Source organism: Triticum dicoccoides, chromosome 1B (genome assembly GCF_002162155.2).
Source record: "Triticum dicoccoides isolate Atlit2015 ecotype Zavitan chromosome 1B, WEW_v2.0, whole genome shotgun sequence".
In the NCBI taxonomy this organism is placed as follows: Eukaryota; Viridiplantae; Streptophyta; class Magnoliopsida; order Poales; family Poaceae; genus Triticum; species Triticum dicoccoides.
In genome coordinates, this window is record NC_041381.1 from 410,141,635 (window position 1) to 410,156,803 (window position 15,169).

General features: G+C 43.5%; 1 protein-coding gene across 1 annotated transcript; it reads right to left on the minus strand.

Moving 5' to 3' along the window:
* Positions 1-234: 234 nt before the first annotated feature.
* Positions 235-7,564, minus strand: LOC119338107. Its single transcript, XM_037610410.1, has 7 exons — positions 7,113-7,564; positions 6,035-6,778; positions 4,185-5,342; positions 3,741-4,068; positions 3,377-3,632; positions 3,145-3,295; positions 235-2,567 (listed from the first exon to the last, which is right to left on the minus strand). The coding sequence occupies exons 1-7, from the start codon at positions 7,350-7,352 to the stop codon at positions 933-935; spliced, it is 4,512 nt and encodes a 1,503-aa protein (XP_037466307.1). The 5' UTR covers positions 7,353-7,564; the 3' UTR covers positions 235-932.
* Positions 7,565-15,169: the final 7,605 nt, after the last annotated feature.

Here is a 15,169-nt window from a genome sequence, read left to right on the forward strand (position 1 = left end):
ATGGTGCCGATGAGAGGGGGAAGATGATGGTGTCGTGATGTAAACTTTTAAACCATGCATCAATGATTTTCATTTTCTAGTTTGTTTCAAGGTTGATTGTGTTTTTCTAGTGATAATTGTGATATGTCAAATGACAGTTTTAAGGGTTGGAGTTGCAGCAATATTCCGTTATAAGGGTTGAGTTTGAGGGTTCTAGTCTTTGTCCCTGTTTTTCAACCATTAAAAATATCAAAAAATGCCAGTTCTCAACCCTTAAACTGGTTTGAGGGTACTACTAGTGATGCTCTAAAGTGGCATTAGAGTCTGGCACGCCATCAGCGACCCGACGAAATGCCCACAGCCAACTCTTTTTTTTTCGAAACGGACCCACAGCCAACTCTGGAGCGCGAATAAAGTAGAGAGACTGGAAGGCTGTCTACCCGCTGTGCCGTGCCAAAGTCCGCTGGTTCGCAGCGACAACGCTGGACCTTGGCCACGCCAGCCGCCGCACGGTTTTCCCTTGCAGAGCTTACACGCCGGTACCATAGCGGCAGCGGCGGGCTGCGCGCCTGCGCCTAAGCAGCCCGTCCACTTGAGTTGAGCCGCCCGGAAAAGATGGCTGATTACAGCCAGTCAGCCCGACAACCTCCACTCCCAAACCAGCTGAAGCCTGAAACAGCATCAACAGAACAGCAGTATGTCACAAGTCACATGACATGGTCCGCCCTGAAACTCAGTCACCCTGTTATTTCTCCGGCTCCAAACAAAAACTCAAGTAGGTTTCCGGACTGCCCACCACAGCCATCAAAATATCTATCTACACAAACAATCAAGCTGCATGTTTATACTGGTTATCCTTTTGGCGATATAGATGAGAAGGGAAGATGATATGACTAGCCTATACACAGAAAAAAATATAGGACAGGCAGCATATATCAAACTTCAGAGTCTATCTAGCTATCTGCTTCTACGCTCTCCAGTGATATGTTAATGTCAGGTATAACGGTTGCTTCTGCTTCGCACAAGTCTATGTCCATGCGTCCCAGCTCAGGCACAGGCGGTTGGAGGGTAGCGGCTTCCTCTGACTGACAATGCGGTTCATCTAAACTTTCTGGGCTTGCTTCTGTGTTGTCCTGCCGGGATGAAACCGGCAATTCTGCTTCACACTCATCTTGTTTCATCTCAGGCTGATCAGGAGCAGGCAGTTCAAGTGGTATGTTAATGTCAGGTATAATGGTTGCTTCTGCTTCGCACGAGTCTATATCCATGCGTCCCAGCTCAGGAACAGGCAGTTGGGGGCTAGCGGCTCCAGAACAGGTGTCCTCTGACTGACAGTGCGGTTCATCTAAACTTTCGGGGCTTGCTTCTGTGTTGTCCTGGCGGGATGAAACTGGCGGTTCTGCTTCACACTCCTCTCGTTTCATCTCAGGCTGATCAGGAGCAGGCAATTCATAGGGAGCGGCTCCGGCACTGGTATCCTGCAGTTTACCATGCGGTTGATCTGAACTTTCGGGCCTCACTAGTGTGTTGTCCTGCCGGGGTGAATATGATGATTCTGGTTTACATCCCTCTCGTTCAGGCTGCTCAGGAACTGCAAGTCTGTGGGATGCAGCTCCAGAGCTGCCATCCTGCGCTTCACAGTGAGGTTCATCTGCACTCTCGACAGCAAGTCTTATTTTTAAGTTGTCTTGGTGAGGTGAATCTGACGCTTCTGCCTTGCGCCAGTCTCTTTTCACCCCTCGTTGCTCAGCAACTGGCAAATCATGGGACACAGCTTCAGAACTGCTATTCTGCCCCCAACAATGAGGTTCTTTCATCCGATTGTTATTGGCATGCTCATGCCGGACACCCCTAGTTGCTCTCTCATGAAATGAAGGCACGTCTCTACCTCGGCCACCAACTCCCTGGTGGGGTGCTTGCCCCCTGTATGTGTATGGTGCTCTTCGTGGATGATTACCTAGCCGCTTCTCTTTGTTCATACTCCAAAGGTGAGGATCAGCATTTCCATATGAACTGAACCTTCTTTGCGAAGAAGCTGGCCATAACGGATAACCAGTCCTGTTCTGAAAGTCCCTGTTGCAGTGATCTCCTGAATGTTGCTGCCATGCACCAAGAATACTAGTTTGGTTGTGTGATTCTGTCCTCCGAACTGATCCAGGAGTAAACCTGCCATTGGCTGTTCGAGAAGTACTGCACAAGGGTTCTTGATCAGTTCTGCTATGATAGTGCTGCTCGGGATGCCGCTCAACATGTCCTCTAAACCCTTCAGGAGCACCATGTTTGTCACAGGAAGGTCTGTACCTGTTGGGCCAGTATTGATCAACAGGGATACCTCGTGATTGATTATTGTAGTCACCACCATAAAAGGTTCTTCTGTGCTGCTGAAAGTGTGTTCTGTGAATGTCCTCTCTAGAAGGTACAAAAATAGGTCTGTTTGGGTGACAAGAATTTGGTCGCAAATCATGGCCGTTTGGTTGCCAATTATTTATGCTCCGTGCACCACCAGAACCTGGAAGCTGACTCTGTCTTATCCTTGCCCTTAATAACCATGATGACACTCCAGCTGCATCAATTGTGCGGCCATTTCTCTGATGAACAAAAAAAAGAACTACTGTAAGTATATTTGGAAGAATAGAGGTTTGAAAGACAAGTTTTCTCATCCTCAAAATCTTTTTACGGTCTAGAATACAGGAGATTATGAAGGATACTTCTGCTGAATAACACAATGTGACTGAACACTGGATCAGAGACAATAAATTAGTTAGCACTTAGCATATCCATCCTAGTTCAAGCTTTCATACATGCTAAATTACATTTCCTTTTCCTAATTTGGGTTATTTTAGGAAATTGGGTTCCCCCGAACCGTGGCAGAGCAGTGTTGTAACAAGATTAGCGGTAGGCGCCATTGGCACCACTCTGTAGGGCCCACATGGCGCCAGTGCTCCGCCAAGAGCATCAAGTCACTGACGCTCATTATGCCTTTACATTTGCATAGCAATTGCCTGTCTGTCCTCAAATGAGTAGCCATAAGGAGTAATGGACAAAGAATGCGGCTTAAAGGATGTAGTAAGAAGCTGTAGATTTAACTCCATGTGATTTGCGTTGGAGGGAAACCATCACACACTGTTAGGCAAGATAAACATGTATATATCACAAGGGCATTACCTTGATTGCAAGCCTCATTGTTTCTGCTAAATGCTTGTCCTTGAGAGCATCAAAGAAACATCCACGTTTTTTCGAATCATTGACTAATTCTGCCCATACTGAATTGCTTGCAAGCAAAGTGGCTCCATTTCCAAGGATCCAAAGGCAGTGCCTGTGGCAAAAATACAGAGATATGTAAATGAAAATGCAGTGTAAACTAATTCTTGAATATCACCAAATTAAGAAATCTTACTTTGCTCTTGTCAAAGCCACATTAATTCTTCCAGCATCAGAGAGAAAACCTACTTTCCCATCTTTGTTGGACCTAACTGTTGAAATTAATATTATGTCTTCCTCACCACCTTGAAATCCATCGATAGATTTTACTGTAACAGACAGAAACTCATGTTTCTCAAACTTTCTTCCAATTATTTCTTGCATTGCCATCACTTGGGCAGTATACGGAGATATTACACCAACACTGGTTCTCTGCCTCTTCTCCCAGCATTCTACAGTAGTTTTATAGAGACAGTAATTAGCTTTATTCAAATCATGAAGCTTAGCAGTAACTTATTTTCATCCAACATGACATGTGATAGGTGAAGATTTGGGTATACCTTTCGCAAGTCTTTCGATGATATTGGCTGCTACAGCAACCTCAATCATATTTTTTGAACTCTGGCCAAGGTCATCAAGCATTTCCATATCATTTTCAATGTGAATGAATGAATAAGCACCATAAATACTTCCAGAGAGATAATTCTTGGTATAATCTTTCTGTTTGACACTGGGACCATCCAAAATTCGGTTACCATAAAAGTTGGCATTCGGAAATTTATTAATGCAAGGGTGCATTCTATATTGTACTTCCAGCAAGTGCTTGGTGTAACCCATTGTACACAATCTCTCGTAGAGGCTTCGTCCAAAGTCGGCATCTTTAGCAATCTAGCAAGTAGCAGTAAGTAGAAAGTGTCAGCAACTAAGGAAGTCTGGAAATAATTATCAGTAACATATGCGATGATAACAGAATATGACACACATTCTTATAAACAAAAGCATACCTTGCTCTTTACCAATGATGATAGCTGGTTTTCATCCCCAATTAGTAAAACATGTTCTATTCCTGGAAGCAAGAGAGGAACCAGCGATTCAGATTCTTTTAGCTGTGCTGCCTCGTCAATAACCAAGATGCTTATAGGCATCACACCTTGCAGCCTGAACAACTCAAACGAACCAGAAGCAGTGCAAAATATGAGTTTTGCTTGCTTCAAACACAAGTCCCTGATCGAAGATTCATTCTCTTCACAAGGAAACCGCATTTTTGAAAGATCCATCAGGGTTTTAATACATATAGAGTTTATCTCCGAAGGGTTATCTAGAGAGATGTCATGGTCAGGAAGATCCTCGGTTGCATCATCTGTCAGGTCATGATGACCAATAGAAGGGTCAGAAAGTTCATCGGAGGGCTTGAAGATTGTAAAAAGATAATCATCAGAGAGATCATCTGCACAGAATAACTGCTGCACTTTATTGACCAAACTTTTCACAAACATCATCTTGTCAAAGTTCTTGCCTAGGGTATTCGCTGGAAGATGGTCGAAGAATGTATCAATACAAGCTACCAATTCTTTTGCTAAACTGCTGAAGTTACTTGTAAAATACTTCTTAAAAGTAGGGCTGCATTCGTCGCTGCTTGATTGTATATCTAGGGACAGTTTGTACCTAGAAGTGCAATGTTTTAGGAATTTTAGGACAGAATCCACGCAATGCTTCCACCCAACTTCTCGGTTAAAGCACCTCAGCAACTTCCTGACACGATCATCCAAATATATTTTTGACAACTCATTGCCAATGTGCAGACGGTCCTTGTTGCCATATAAAATGATGTCACCAAAGGAGTAATGATGGCTTAGAGAGAAGTCCTCAATCAACCCAATAAGACGAGAAGCTATTTGCAAGACAGCCATGTTGGTTGGAGCACATGCAAGAATTCTCTGTTTCTTCATCAGAAGCATGTGTAACGTTACTGCAAGTGTTGTAGTTTTACCTGTGCCAGGCGGGCCCCAAACTAGCCCCACAGAAGATCTATGACAACAATTACTTGCTGAAATACAACTTGCTATTGCATCAAGCTGTGAGACATTCAGCTTAAAATTGCAGAGATCATCCTTAATTTCCTCATGTGATTTATTGCTGCAGTAGTTACAATGTCTAATAGCCTGCAGCGTCAATATGAAAGAAACAAAATCAGCATGGAATACAGAATGCAAAAGGACACAACAGTTGCATAGAGGGACTATGTAAACAAAGGAGAGGAATGTGGAACAGAAAGACAAAGCATACATCACATTCAACTTTTACAATAAGAACATCTCTACCTACTTAAGTAAAACAGATAATGCAAATGAAGGCCGTGACATTAAGTTAAATGGCGGCAACGTAATGATAGGGATGAGATACAATAAGTCAGAACATGTACAGCTAAACCAGACACCAACCAAACAACATTAAGAAGATGACACTGACCATACTGCATGACCTGGAAAGTAATCTTTTACAAATTCTGATATCCATATATCATATATCATATATCATATATCAATTATTCGACAAGATTATGCAAATTTATGAGTACTGTAACACAAAGGCTCCACATTTAGTTAAATAGCATGTAAGTGAATACACACATTCTTCCATTGCAAAAAAATATATTAAGATTAACTAGTAACAAAGTATGCAGTTCATTCACATGGTATAAAATATATGGAACTTGATGATCCTTAGGTACCTCCAAACGCGTACATATTATCACATGAATATACCATATGCATTTTATACATGCCAAAGCAGTTTAATTGCCTGAGCAGTGCAAATTGATAATGGGAGGAAACACTGAAACTGAAAGACTTACATTATTGTTTTTGCCCAGCATGTTCAGAATGACTTTTGTATCCATTGTCAGACCCCTTCGGAGCACAACCCAAACACGATCATATGTTACCATATTAGTTAGATGCATAGCATAGAAGGACCATCGTCTTGACGAATTTCCACACATCCCTGTTTCATTTAGTTCCTTCAGATCACTACACTTTTCAAGGGGCTTTCTACCTTTTGGTGGTTCTTTTCTGATTTCTTCATTGATAGATGAGTTTTTGGATTTCAGAGCCATTGCTTCTTGATCCAGTATCTCCCATGACTTATCCAACTCTTCGGCGTACAACTTCTCATACTTGTTAACACCCATTTGCTGCCGTTCATCTCCATCAGCCCCAGTCTCCATCCATCGTGATGCCTTGACGGTGATCTTATTGCCCTGGACCTTATTAATCCATACGATGACACAGGATTTGGACTGTTTGAGAATATCGGATTTATTTGCTGGTCTTGTTTCTGAAATAAGTAGCACATCTGCTGCTTTCGGCCTATATCCATCAGTCCCAGAACCAGACACCCCCATCCATCTGTCGAGCTTGATCTCATACAGTCCTTTCCCCTTTTTCACTGCATTGACTGATAGCAGTTTTGCATATGGAGCTCCAGAGATGTCCTCCATGCTTGAAGACATATCATCCCGGACCTCCTCTAAAAGTGGCCCGAAAAACGATGTCATGTACTGCTCCATGCTGTTAAATGTCTCTGGGATCTTGGACACCTGTAATGACATTTCATTCCATGAATCCATACTGTGCGTTTTTTTTTTTGGCGATTGGCAAAAACACCGTTCATATAACTAATAAACAGCATAGCAACTAGGCTTCCTTTGTTACGGCACTTAAGCATTTTGATTTCTCACAGTTCTATTGCAGATTTTCCATTCGTAGGGCATAAAATGAATGTGCTTCTATGCTCCCCTAAAAAAAAGGAGAACTCTACTACTAAAATGTTTCTTCAGATCCACGCGGAGGTTAGGGTTCATCATTCGCAACCCACACCAAGTAAGCCAGACAGCAAATCGAGAGGAAGGGGGGGTTAGGGCTCGTCGTTACCTTGTCGCGGAGTAGGTCCTTGTTGAGGATTTGGTCCACCGACCACGAGAGAACCACCTCGGAGAGGCCCTGGCTCCGCCACTGCCACAGCGAGTCGCCGGAGGAGGCCCGCGTCGGCGTGGGCTGCTGAGGGTCGTCGTCGCCGCCGTCGTCGAAGGCGCGGGAGGACTCGGCGGGATCGTCGTCGCGCATCCGGTCACCCGGGTCGCCGCCGCTGCCGGCGTCGTTAGGTCGCCGCATTTCGCCGCGGCGTCGACTGCGAGGCGGAGGCCGGCTCGCTGCGATGATATTTTGGGGGATTAAATCCTAGGTGTAGTGACTTCTAGCTTCTGAAATCTGACTTTTCTGATTGGTTGCTGCATTCTGGGATGGATTGTGCCCGTCTGTCGGACTGCAATCTCGTTGTTGTTTCGGTTGTAGCAGATTTTCTTGTCCTAGGCGGTGGGCTTTGGGCCAGTTCTTGTTGGCTTCGAGGCGTGCTGACTTTCGGTTGGGTAGGTTAGCTTTCCTACCTAGCCCAGGCCGGCCATCCCTAAATTCTTCACACCAAATGTGCTGTCCTAAAGCCATCCCTAAATTCTTCACAGAAAATGGACTATATCCTAGAAGCAACTTTCGCAGAGTCGCGATATCTGCGACCTTCAAAACATGCATGAAGGGTGTTTCATAAATTTTTGAAGGCTATGGAGGCGACGCTCAAACTCGGAGTCGTTATAACGCAGTTTTCATAATCTTTCTCCTTTTTTGTTGTATCAACTCAATACTCTCTCTCGAAACAAGGTTTCGCCCCGCTATATTAATATAGCAACCATCCAATACAACTGCGAGATCATCGCTGGGGCAAACAACACGTCCAAATCCAAAAGAGAAAACAAGAGAATCAAATGCCAACAGCGCCAAATCGACGAAAGCGGCGATTTTCCCCAACCAATACGTCCTCCGAAAGATTCTCACCACCCTCATACGCGTTCGAATTGTCGTGCACCAAGCAACACCTTCAAGAAGGACTACGACGACGACGCTACTGCTGTCCAGACTGATCCTAGGAATATCTGATTTTGTTTCGGAGGTTATAAAGAAAAATCTTATGTCTGTTGAAAGATCGTGGATGTCGCCTAGAGGGGGTGAATAGGCGCTTTAAAATAATTACGGTTTAGACTTGAACAAATATGGAATAAAACTAGCATTTAATTTGTCAAGCACAAAACCTAAAACGACTATACTCATCTATGTGCACCGATAACTTATGCTAAGCAAGATAAACAACTAAGTGATAACAAGATATATAACATGAAACACTATGGCGATCACAAAATAAAGTGCATAACTAAAGTGCTCCAAATGCACCAAATGCAATGGCAAGGGCACATAGAGTGTCCAAGTCCTTCTCTCCCAAACCCCATCACAACAACTAATGCTATGGAGGAAAATGAGAGGAAGAACGAAGAAGAGAACACAAAGAACTCCAATATCTAGATCCATGGGGCCCTCGCAAAGAGGAGAAAGTGATTGGTGGAAATATGAATCTAGATCTCCTCTCTCTTTTTCCTCAAGAACTAGCAAAAATCATTGGAGGGATGAGAGATAGCAAGCTCGAAGAAGGTCAAAAATGGGGGCAAACCACGAGCTCAAGGGGATTAGAACCACTGGGGAAGAAGACCCCCTTAAATAGGCCCTCCCAAATCCAACTGATATGCCCACAGCCCGCACATAAGCGGTACTACCGCTCCGGAGAGCGGTACTACCACTCGGATAGTAGTACCCACAAAGCAGTGCAATGGCGAGGAGCCACGAAGTGGTAGTGCCCCCGGAGCGGTACTACCGCTGGGGTTGCAGCTCAGGGGCCTTTGGAGATAGGGCATGCCAGTGGAGTGCGACAGTCCCGTAACAACGGTACTACAGCCCAGTGTGAGCGGTACTATCGCTTATAAACTGTAGTATCACGCACCCACTGCCACCCTACTACCGTTGAGAGCATGATAGATCCAGAAGCAACTGGATAAGCAGAAGTGGAGCGGTAGTGGGCGGGCGGTACTACCGCTTGCACTAACGTTCTACTACCACGCAACTCGACATGAAAAGTCGAGTCCCCAGAAGCAGCGGTAGTAGCCGCGGTACTAGACAACAGAAGTACCGCTTATAAGCGGTACTACCGCTTCCCAGAGCGTTACTACCGTGGGAGTGCAACAAACAAGCCCAAGTAAAACAGATGGATACAATAAACCCAGAACTACCATAACTTCTGTAAATGAGCTCTGAATAGAGCAAACTCAAGCTTGTTGGATAGATGACGACAAATAATATCCAACAGAAACACCTTTCTTGATTGCGTTATAGTAAGAAGTGGCAGGGGGAGTATGCCTATGATATGGAGATGTGAAACCTCTATCGATCAAGAACCGGCAAAAACTCCATCATCGAAAACATCATAGAAGATGCATATGAGAACTCTGCTTTCGATGAACTTGAGCTTGTCATGAAGATGACCATAAGCTTTGAAAATCACCAAGAGAAACACCAAACAAGAACCAAGAAAGATGATGCAAGGGTGCAATGGTTTGAACTCTCTACGAATGATACGATCAAGCTACGCACTTGAGAGCCTCCCACCCCTTGATAGTAATGGCAATCGATCCTATAACCCGGTCTCCCAACTACCACCATGAGATCGGTAAAATAGAAAACCTATCAAGAGCAAACCTTTGCCTTGCACAGTCCACTTGAGCTAGATGATGATGACCTTGACTTCCTCAAGTTGGAGCACCTTTCTTGCTTGCGTTGCCTCGATGAAGACTAGTAGATTGCTCTCCCATACTCCACTATGGGTGAGCCACTCTTCGGCACATCCTCACAAGTCCATTATTACCACAATGGACGGCAAGCTTCAAGCATGATCTCTTTGTGATGCTCCACATTAACTTGAATACCACAATCTTGATGACGATCACCACTAGATGTCATCCTCTATTGGTTGTATAGACCATGGGTTAGTACAAAAAGCGTAATGGACAATGCTTACCATACCATGGGATCACTTGATCCTACTTGGTACATCTTCTACGCTTTGTGTGTTGATCAAATTGATTCATTCTTTGACTTAGTCATGATCAACCTTGTATCATGTCTTCTCTGTGACCAATCTTTGGATAATTCCATGAATAGAACCTTGTCATCACATAATCTCCTTGAAACCAACAAATGGACTTCAAGAAATTCCTATGGACAAAACCTACGAATATAACTCAAGGGAACCATTAGTCCATAGGAAATTTCATTAATTACCAAAACCACACATCGGGGCACCATGCTCTTTCATCTGTCTTTTAGGAAGGTGATCTCACATATATGGTGTGATTTCTGAATTTTTAATTATCTAGTATTTACGTGATTGAGTTGAATCAACACCTGGCAAAGCAAGTATGAAACAAAACCTTGCCCTTTAATGGGATTTGGTCATTTAAAAATATGAAGAAAAATCCAGTGGAAGGGGGTATAGGGGGTTTGAAGCAATGATACCACCTACCAACTCCCCGACTAGGACTAGAAGATAGGTTGGAAGGGAGAGGGAGGGGCGCCACTAGGAGGGAAAGGACTCCCCTCCTTGGCCGACCAAGAGGAGGGGAAGTCCCCCTCCAATTCAGCCTCCCCACCCTTCCTCGAGTGGGAAGGAGGGCACCACCTCCACTTGGGCCCAAGTGGCCCAAGTAGCGTTCCACCACTTGGCTTTTTAAGGTCCATTGATATTTAATCAAATACTAGCAAAAGGGCACGTGCGTTGCAATGGGATAAACTAATCCCTTCTCGTCCTAGTCTATGATTCCACTTCTCTTGCTTGCCACCACTGTCGATGATGGTCATGTTGTCCACCTATTCACGGCGAATGCGATCAAACCCGAGGTGATGAGTTTGGTCATTACATGACTGGCGGAGCTTCACATGAATGCCTGGAGGGGCCAAATGATGCATCTCCAACGTATCTATAATTTTATATTGTTCCATACTATTATAGTATCAATCTTGGATGTTTTATATGCAATTCTATATCATTTTCTGGGACTTCAACCAGTCTAAGTGTTAGTTGTTGTTTTATGCCTGTTTTGGGTTTTCCAGGAAATCAGTACCAAATGAAGTCCAAACACTATGAAACTTTTTGAAGATTTTTTTCTAGACATAAGAGACCCTAGACACTTTGGGAGGAGGCCAGAAGGCAAAGGAGTAGGTGACGAGGCACTTGGGCGTGCCCAGCTACCTTGTGGGCCCCTCGTTTCTTCGGCTGACCTAATTCCACCTCTATAAATTCTCTAAAATCGGAAAATCAACAGAGAGCCGCCCAAAATACTTTTTCCGCCACCGCAAGTCTTTGTTACTGCAAGCCCATCTGGAGGCCTTTTCCGGCACTCTGCCGGAGGGGGAATCAATCACAGAGGGCCTCTACATCAACCTTGATGCCCTTCCGATGATGTGTGAGTAGTTTACCACAGACCTACGGGTCCATAGCTAGTAGCTAGATGGCTTGTCCTCTCTCTTTGATCTTCAGTACAATGTTCTCCTCGATGTTCTTGGAGTCCTATCCGATGTAATCTTCTTTTGCGGTGTGTTTGTTGGGATCATATGAATTGTGAGTTTATGATCAGATTATTCATGATAAATATTTCAGTCTTTTCTGAATTCTTATATGCATGATTATTATAGCTTTGTATTTCTCTCCGATCTCTGTTTGGTTTGGCCAACTAGATTGATTTATCTTGCAATGGGAGAGGTGCTTTGTAATGGGTTCAATCTTCCTGTGATCAATATCCTAATGATGGAAGGCGACAAGACACGTATTTGTATTGTTTCCATTAAGGGGAAAATGACGGGGTTTATTCATATTGCTTAAGTTTACTTTTTCTACATCACGTCATCTTGCTTAAGGCGGTACTCCGTTCTTTATGAACTTAAAACTCTAGATGCATGTTGGTTTGTGGTCGATGTGTGGAGTAATAGTAGTAGATGCAAGCAGGAGTCGGTCTACTTGTTGGACGTGATGCCTATATACATGATAATTGCCTTGAATATCGTCATAACTATGCGCTTTTCTATCAATTGCCCAATAGTAATTTGTTTACCCACCATATGCTTTTTGTTCAAGAGAGAAGCCTCTAGTGAAAACTATGGCCCCCAGGTATATCTTTTATCATATATAAAATCCAAACATACCTTGCTGCAATTTATTTACCATTTTTTATTTTGTGCTTTTATCTATCTATTTATCTATCACTACGAGATTTGATCCTTGCAATTAACCTCCAAGGGATTGACAACTCCTTGTTGTGTTGGGTGCAAGTATTTGCTTTTGTGTGTGTAGGTGCTGCTAACGAGGTTTCGCATGGTTCTCCTACTGAATTGATAACCTTGGTTCTTAAGTGAGGGAAATACTTATCTCTATTGTACTACATCATCCTCTCCTCTTCAGGGAAATCCCAACGCAACTCACAAGTAGCAAGAGAATTTCTGGCGCTGTTGCCGCGGAGACATCACTGATACATCTCCAACGTATCTATAATTTTTGATTGTTCGATGCTATTACATTATATGTTTTGGATTTTTTATATGCATTAATACGCTATTTTATATTATTTTTGGGACTAACTTATTAACCTAGAGCCCAGTGCCAATTTCTGTTTTTTCCTTGTTTTTGAGCTTTGCAGAAAAGGAATACCAAACGGAGTCCAAACGGAATAAAACTTCACGATGATTTTTCTTGGACCAGAAGACACCCCGGGGACTTAGAGTCCAAGTCAGAAGAGTCGTGAGGCGGCGGCAAGGGTGGAGGGCGCGCCCCCTTACCTTGCCACCTCCTCGGAACTCCTCTGACCTAGCCCTCGGCCCTATATATTCACATATATTTCGTAACCACCAAAAGCATCCATGAAAACACTTTTCCGCAACCGCAACCTTCTGTTCCCGTGACATCCCATCTTGGCGCCTTTTCCGGCATCATTCCGGAGGGGGATTCGATCACGGAGGGCATCTACATCAACTCTGTTGCCCTTCCGATGAAGCGTGAGTAGTTTACCACAGACCACGAGTCCATAGCTAGTAGCTAGCTAGATGGCTTCTTCTCTCTCTTTGATTCTCAATACCATGTTCTCCTCGATGTTCTTGGAGATCTATCCAATGTAATCTTGTTTTGCGGTGTGTTTGTCAAGATCCGATGAATTGTGGATTTATGATCAGCTTATCTATGAATATTATTTGAATCTTCTCTGAATTCTTATATGCATGATTTGGTATCTTTGTATTTCTCTTCGAATTATCGGTTTGGTTTGGCCAGCTAGATTGGTTTTTCTTGCAATGGGAGAGGTGCTTAGCTATGGGTTCAATCTTGCGCAATTTCACCCAGTGACAAATTAGGGGTAGCGAGACACGTATTGCATTGTTGCATCGAGGATAAAAAATGGGGTTTTCATCATATTGCTTGAGTTAATTCCTCTACATCATGTCATCTTACTTAAGGTGTTTCTCCATTCTTTATGAACTTAATACTCTAGATGCATGCTGGATAGCGGTCGATGTGTGGACTAATAGTAGTAGATGCATGCAGGAGTCGGTCTACTTTACACGGACGTGATGCCTATATTGCATAATCATTGCCTTGGATATCGTCATAACTTTGCGCTTTTCTATCAATTGCTCGACAGTAATTTGTTCACCCACCGTATTATTTTCCTTCATGAGAGAAGCCTCTAGTAAAACCTATGGCCCCCGGGTCTATTTTCCATCATATTAGTTTCCGATCTACTATTTTGTAATCTTTTATTTTCAGATCTATAAACCAAAAAACCCAAAATATTTTATCTTTTATTTATCTATCTCTATTAGATCTCACCTTTGCAAGTGACCGTTAAGGGGTTGACAACCCCTTTATCACGTTGAGTGCAAGTGTTTGATTGTTTGTGCAGGTATTGGTGATTTGCGCGTTCTTCTCCTACTGGATTGATACCTTGGTTCTTAACTGAGGGAAATACTTATCTCTACTTCGCTGCATCACCCTTTCCTCTTCAAGGGAAAAACCAACGCAAGCTCAAGAAATAGCAATCACCAAAACCTATCAAGTATGTGCACACAAACTACATCTACTTGTATTTAAATTATTTGCCATTTGCCTCTTGCTTTCATCTCCCCCACTTCTAAAACAGATTAAAAACACAAAAAATATTTCCGTTTGCCTTTTTATCCGTTTGTTCGTTTGCTTGTTTGCTTTGCTGTCATGGCTAGTTCTTCGCTCATTGCGTGTACCCCTAAAAATGAAGTGCTCAATTTTAAACAAAGGGGAGGAGAAGTTTTAAAAGATGCTTGGCATAGGATTTGCGATGCTCGAAATAGATCAACTCGTAAGCAATATACTACCGTTCTTCTTTGCAATTTTTATGTGGGTGTTACTACTTACACTACAAAAAAAAGACACATGCCTGACATTTTGGGCCGAACGGATTTTTTTCTGTCATGGTTATGACACTTCTATGACGATAATTGTGACAAAATACGGTATCATCATAGATGTGATGGGCTCCTACTTCTGTGACAAAAAATCATGATAGAAAATGGCTTTTCATCCTGAGCGGGCCGGAGACGCAGCTGCATGACATTCTTTGGGCCATCCATGAATGAAAAAATCATGGTAGAAGCAAGGGTGAGGAAAATATCAGGGAGTTCCCAGTTACGGTGGGTGCTTGGGGCCGAGTGATGCACAGAGAGGTTTGTGCGTCTCTCGTACACGTACACGCGTGTGTGCAAGGCGTTGCGCTCTAACTGAACCTGAGCGAGGCGCTGGGCTCTAACTGAACCCGAGTGATTGCACTAACTGCGTTACTGAACCCTGATCGATCCCTTGCTATTAACTGAACCTGATCAAGGGATTCCTTCGCTACTGCTGCTAACTAAAACTGATCGAACCTGCCGCCTCTTGATGAACAGTGAACGTAGGGGTTGGTTGAACGAGTCGAGACGTACGTGGTTGGGGTTGGATGAACAATTCCCAGTGGGGGTTGGATGAACAGGACCCCGTGGTAGTT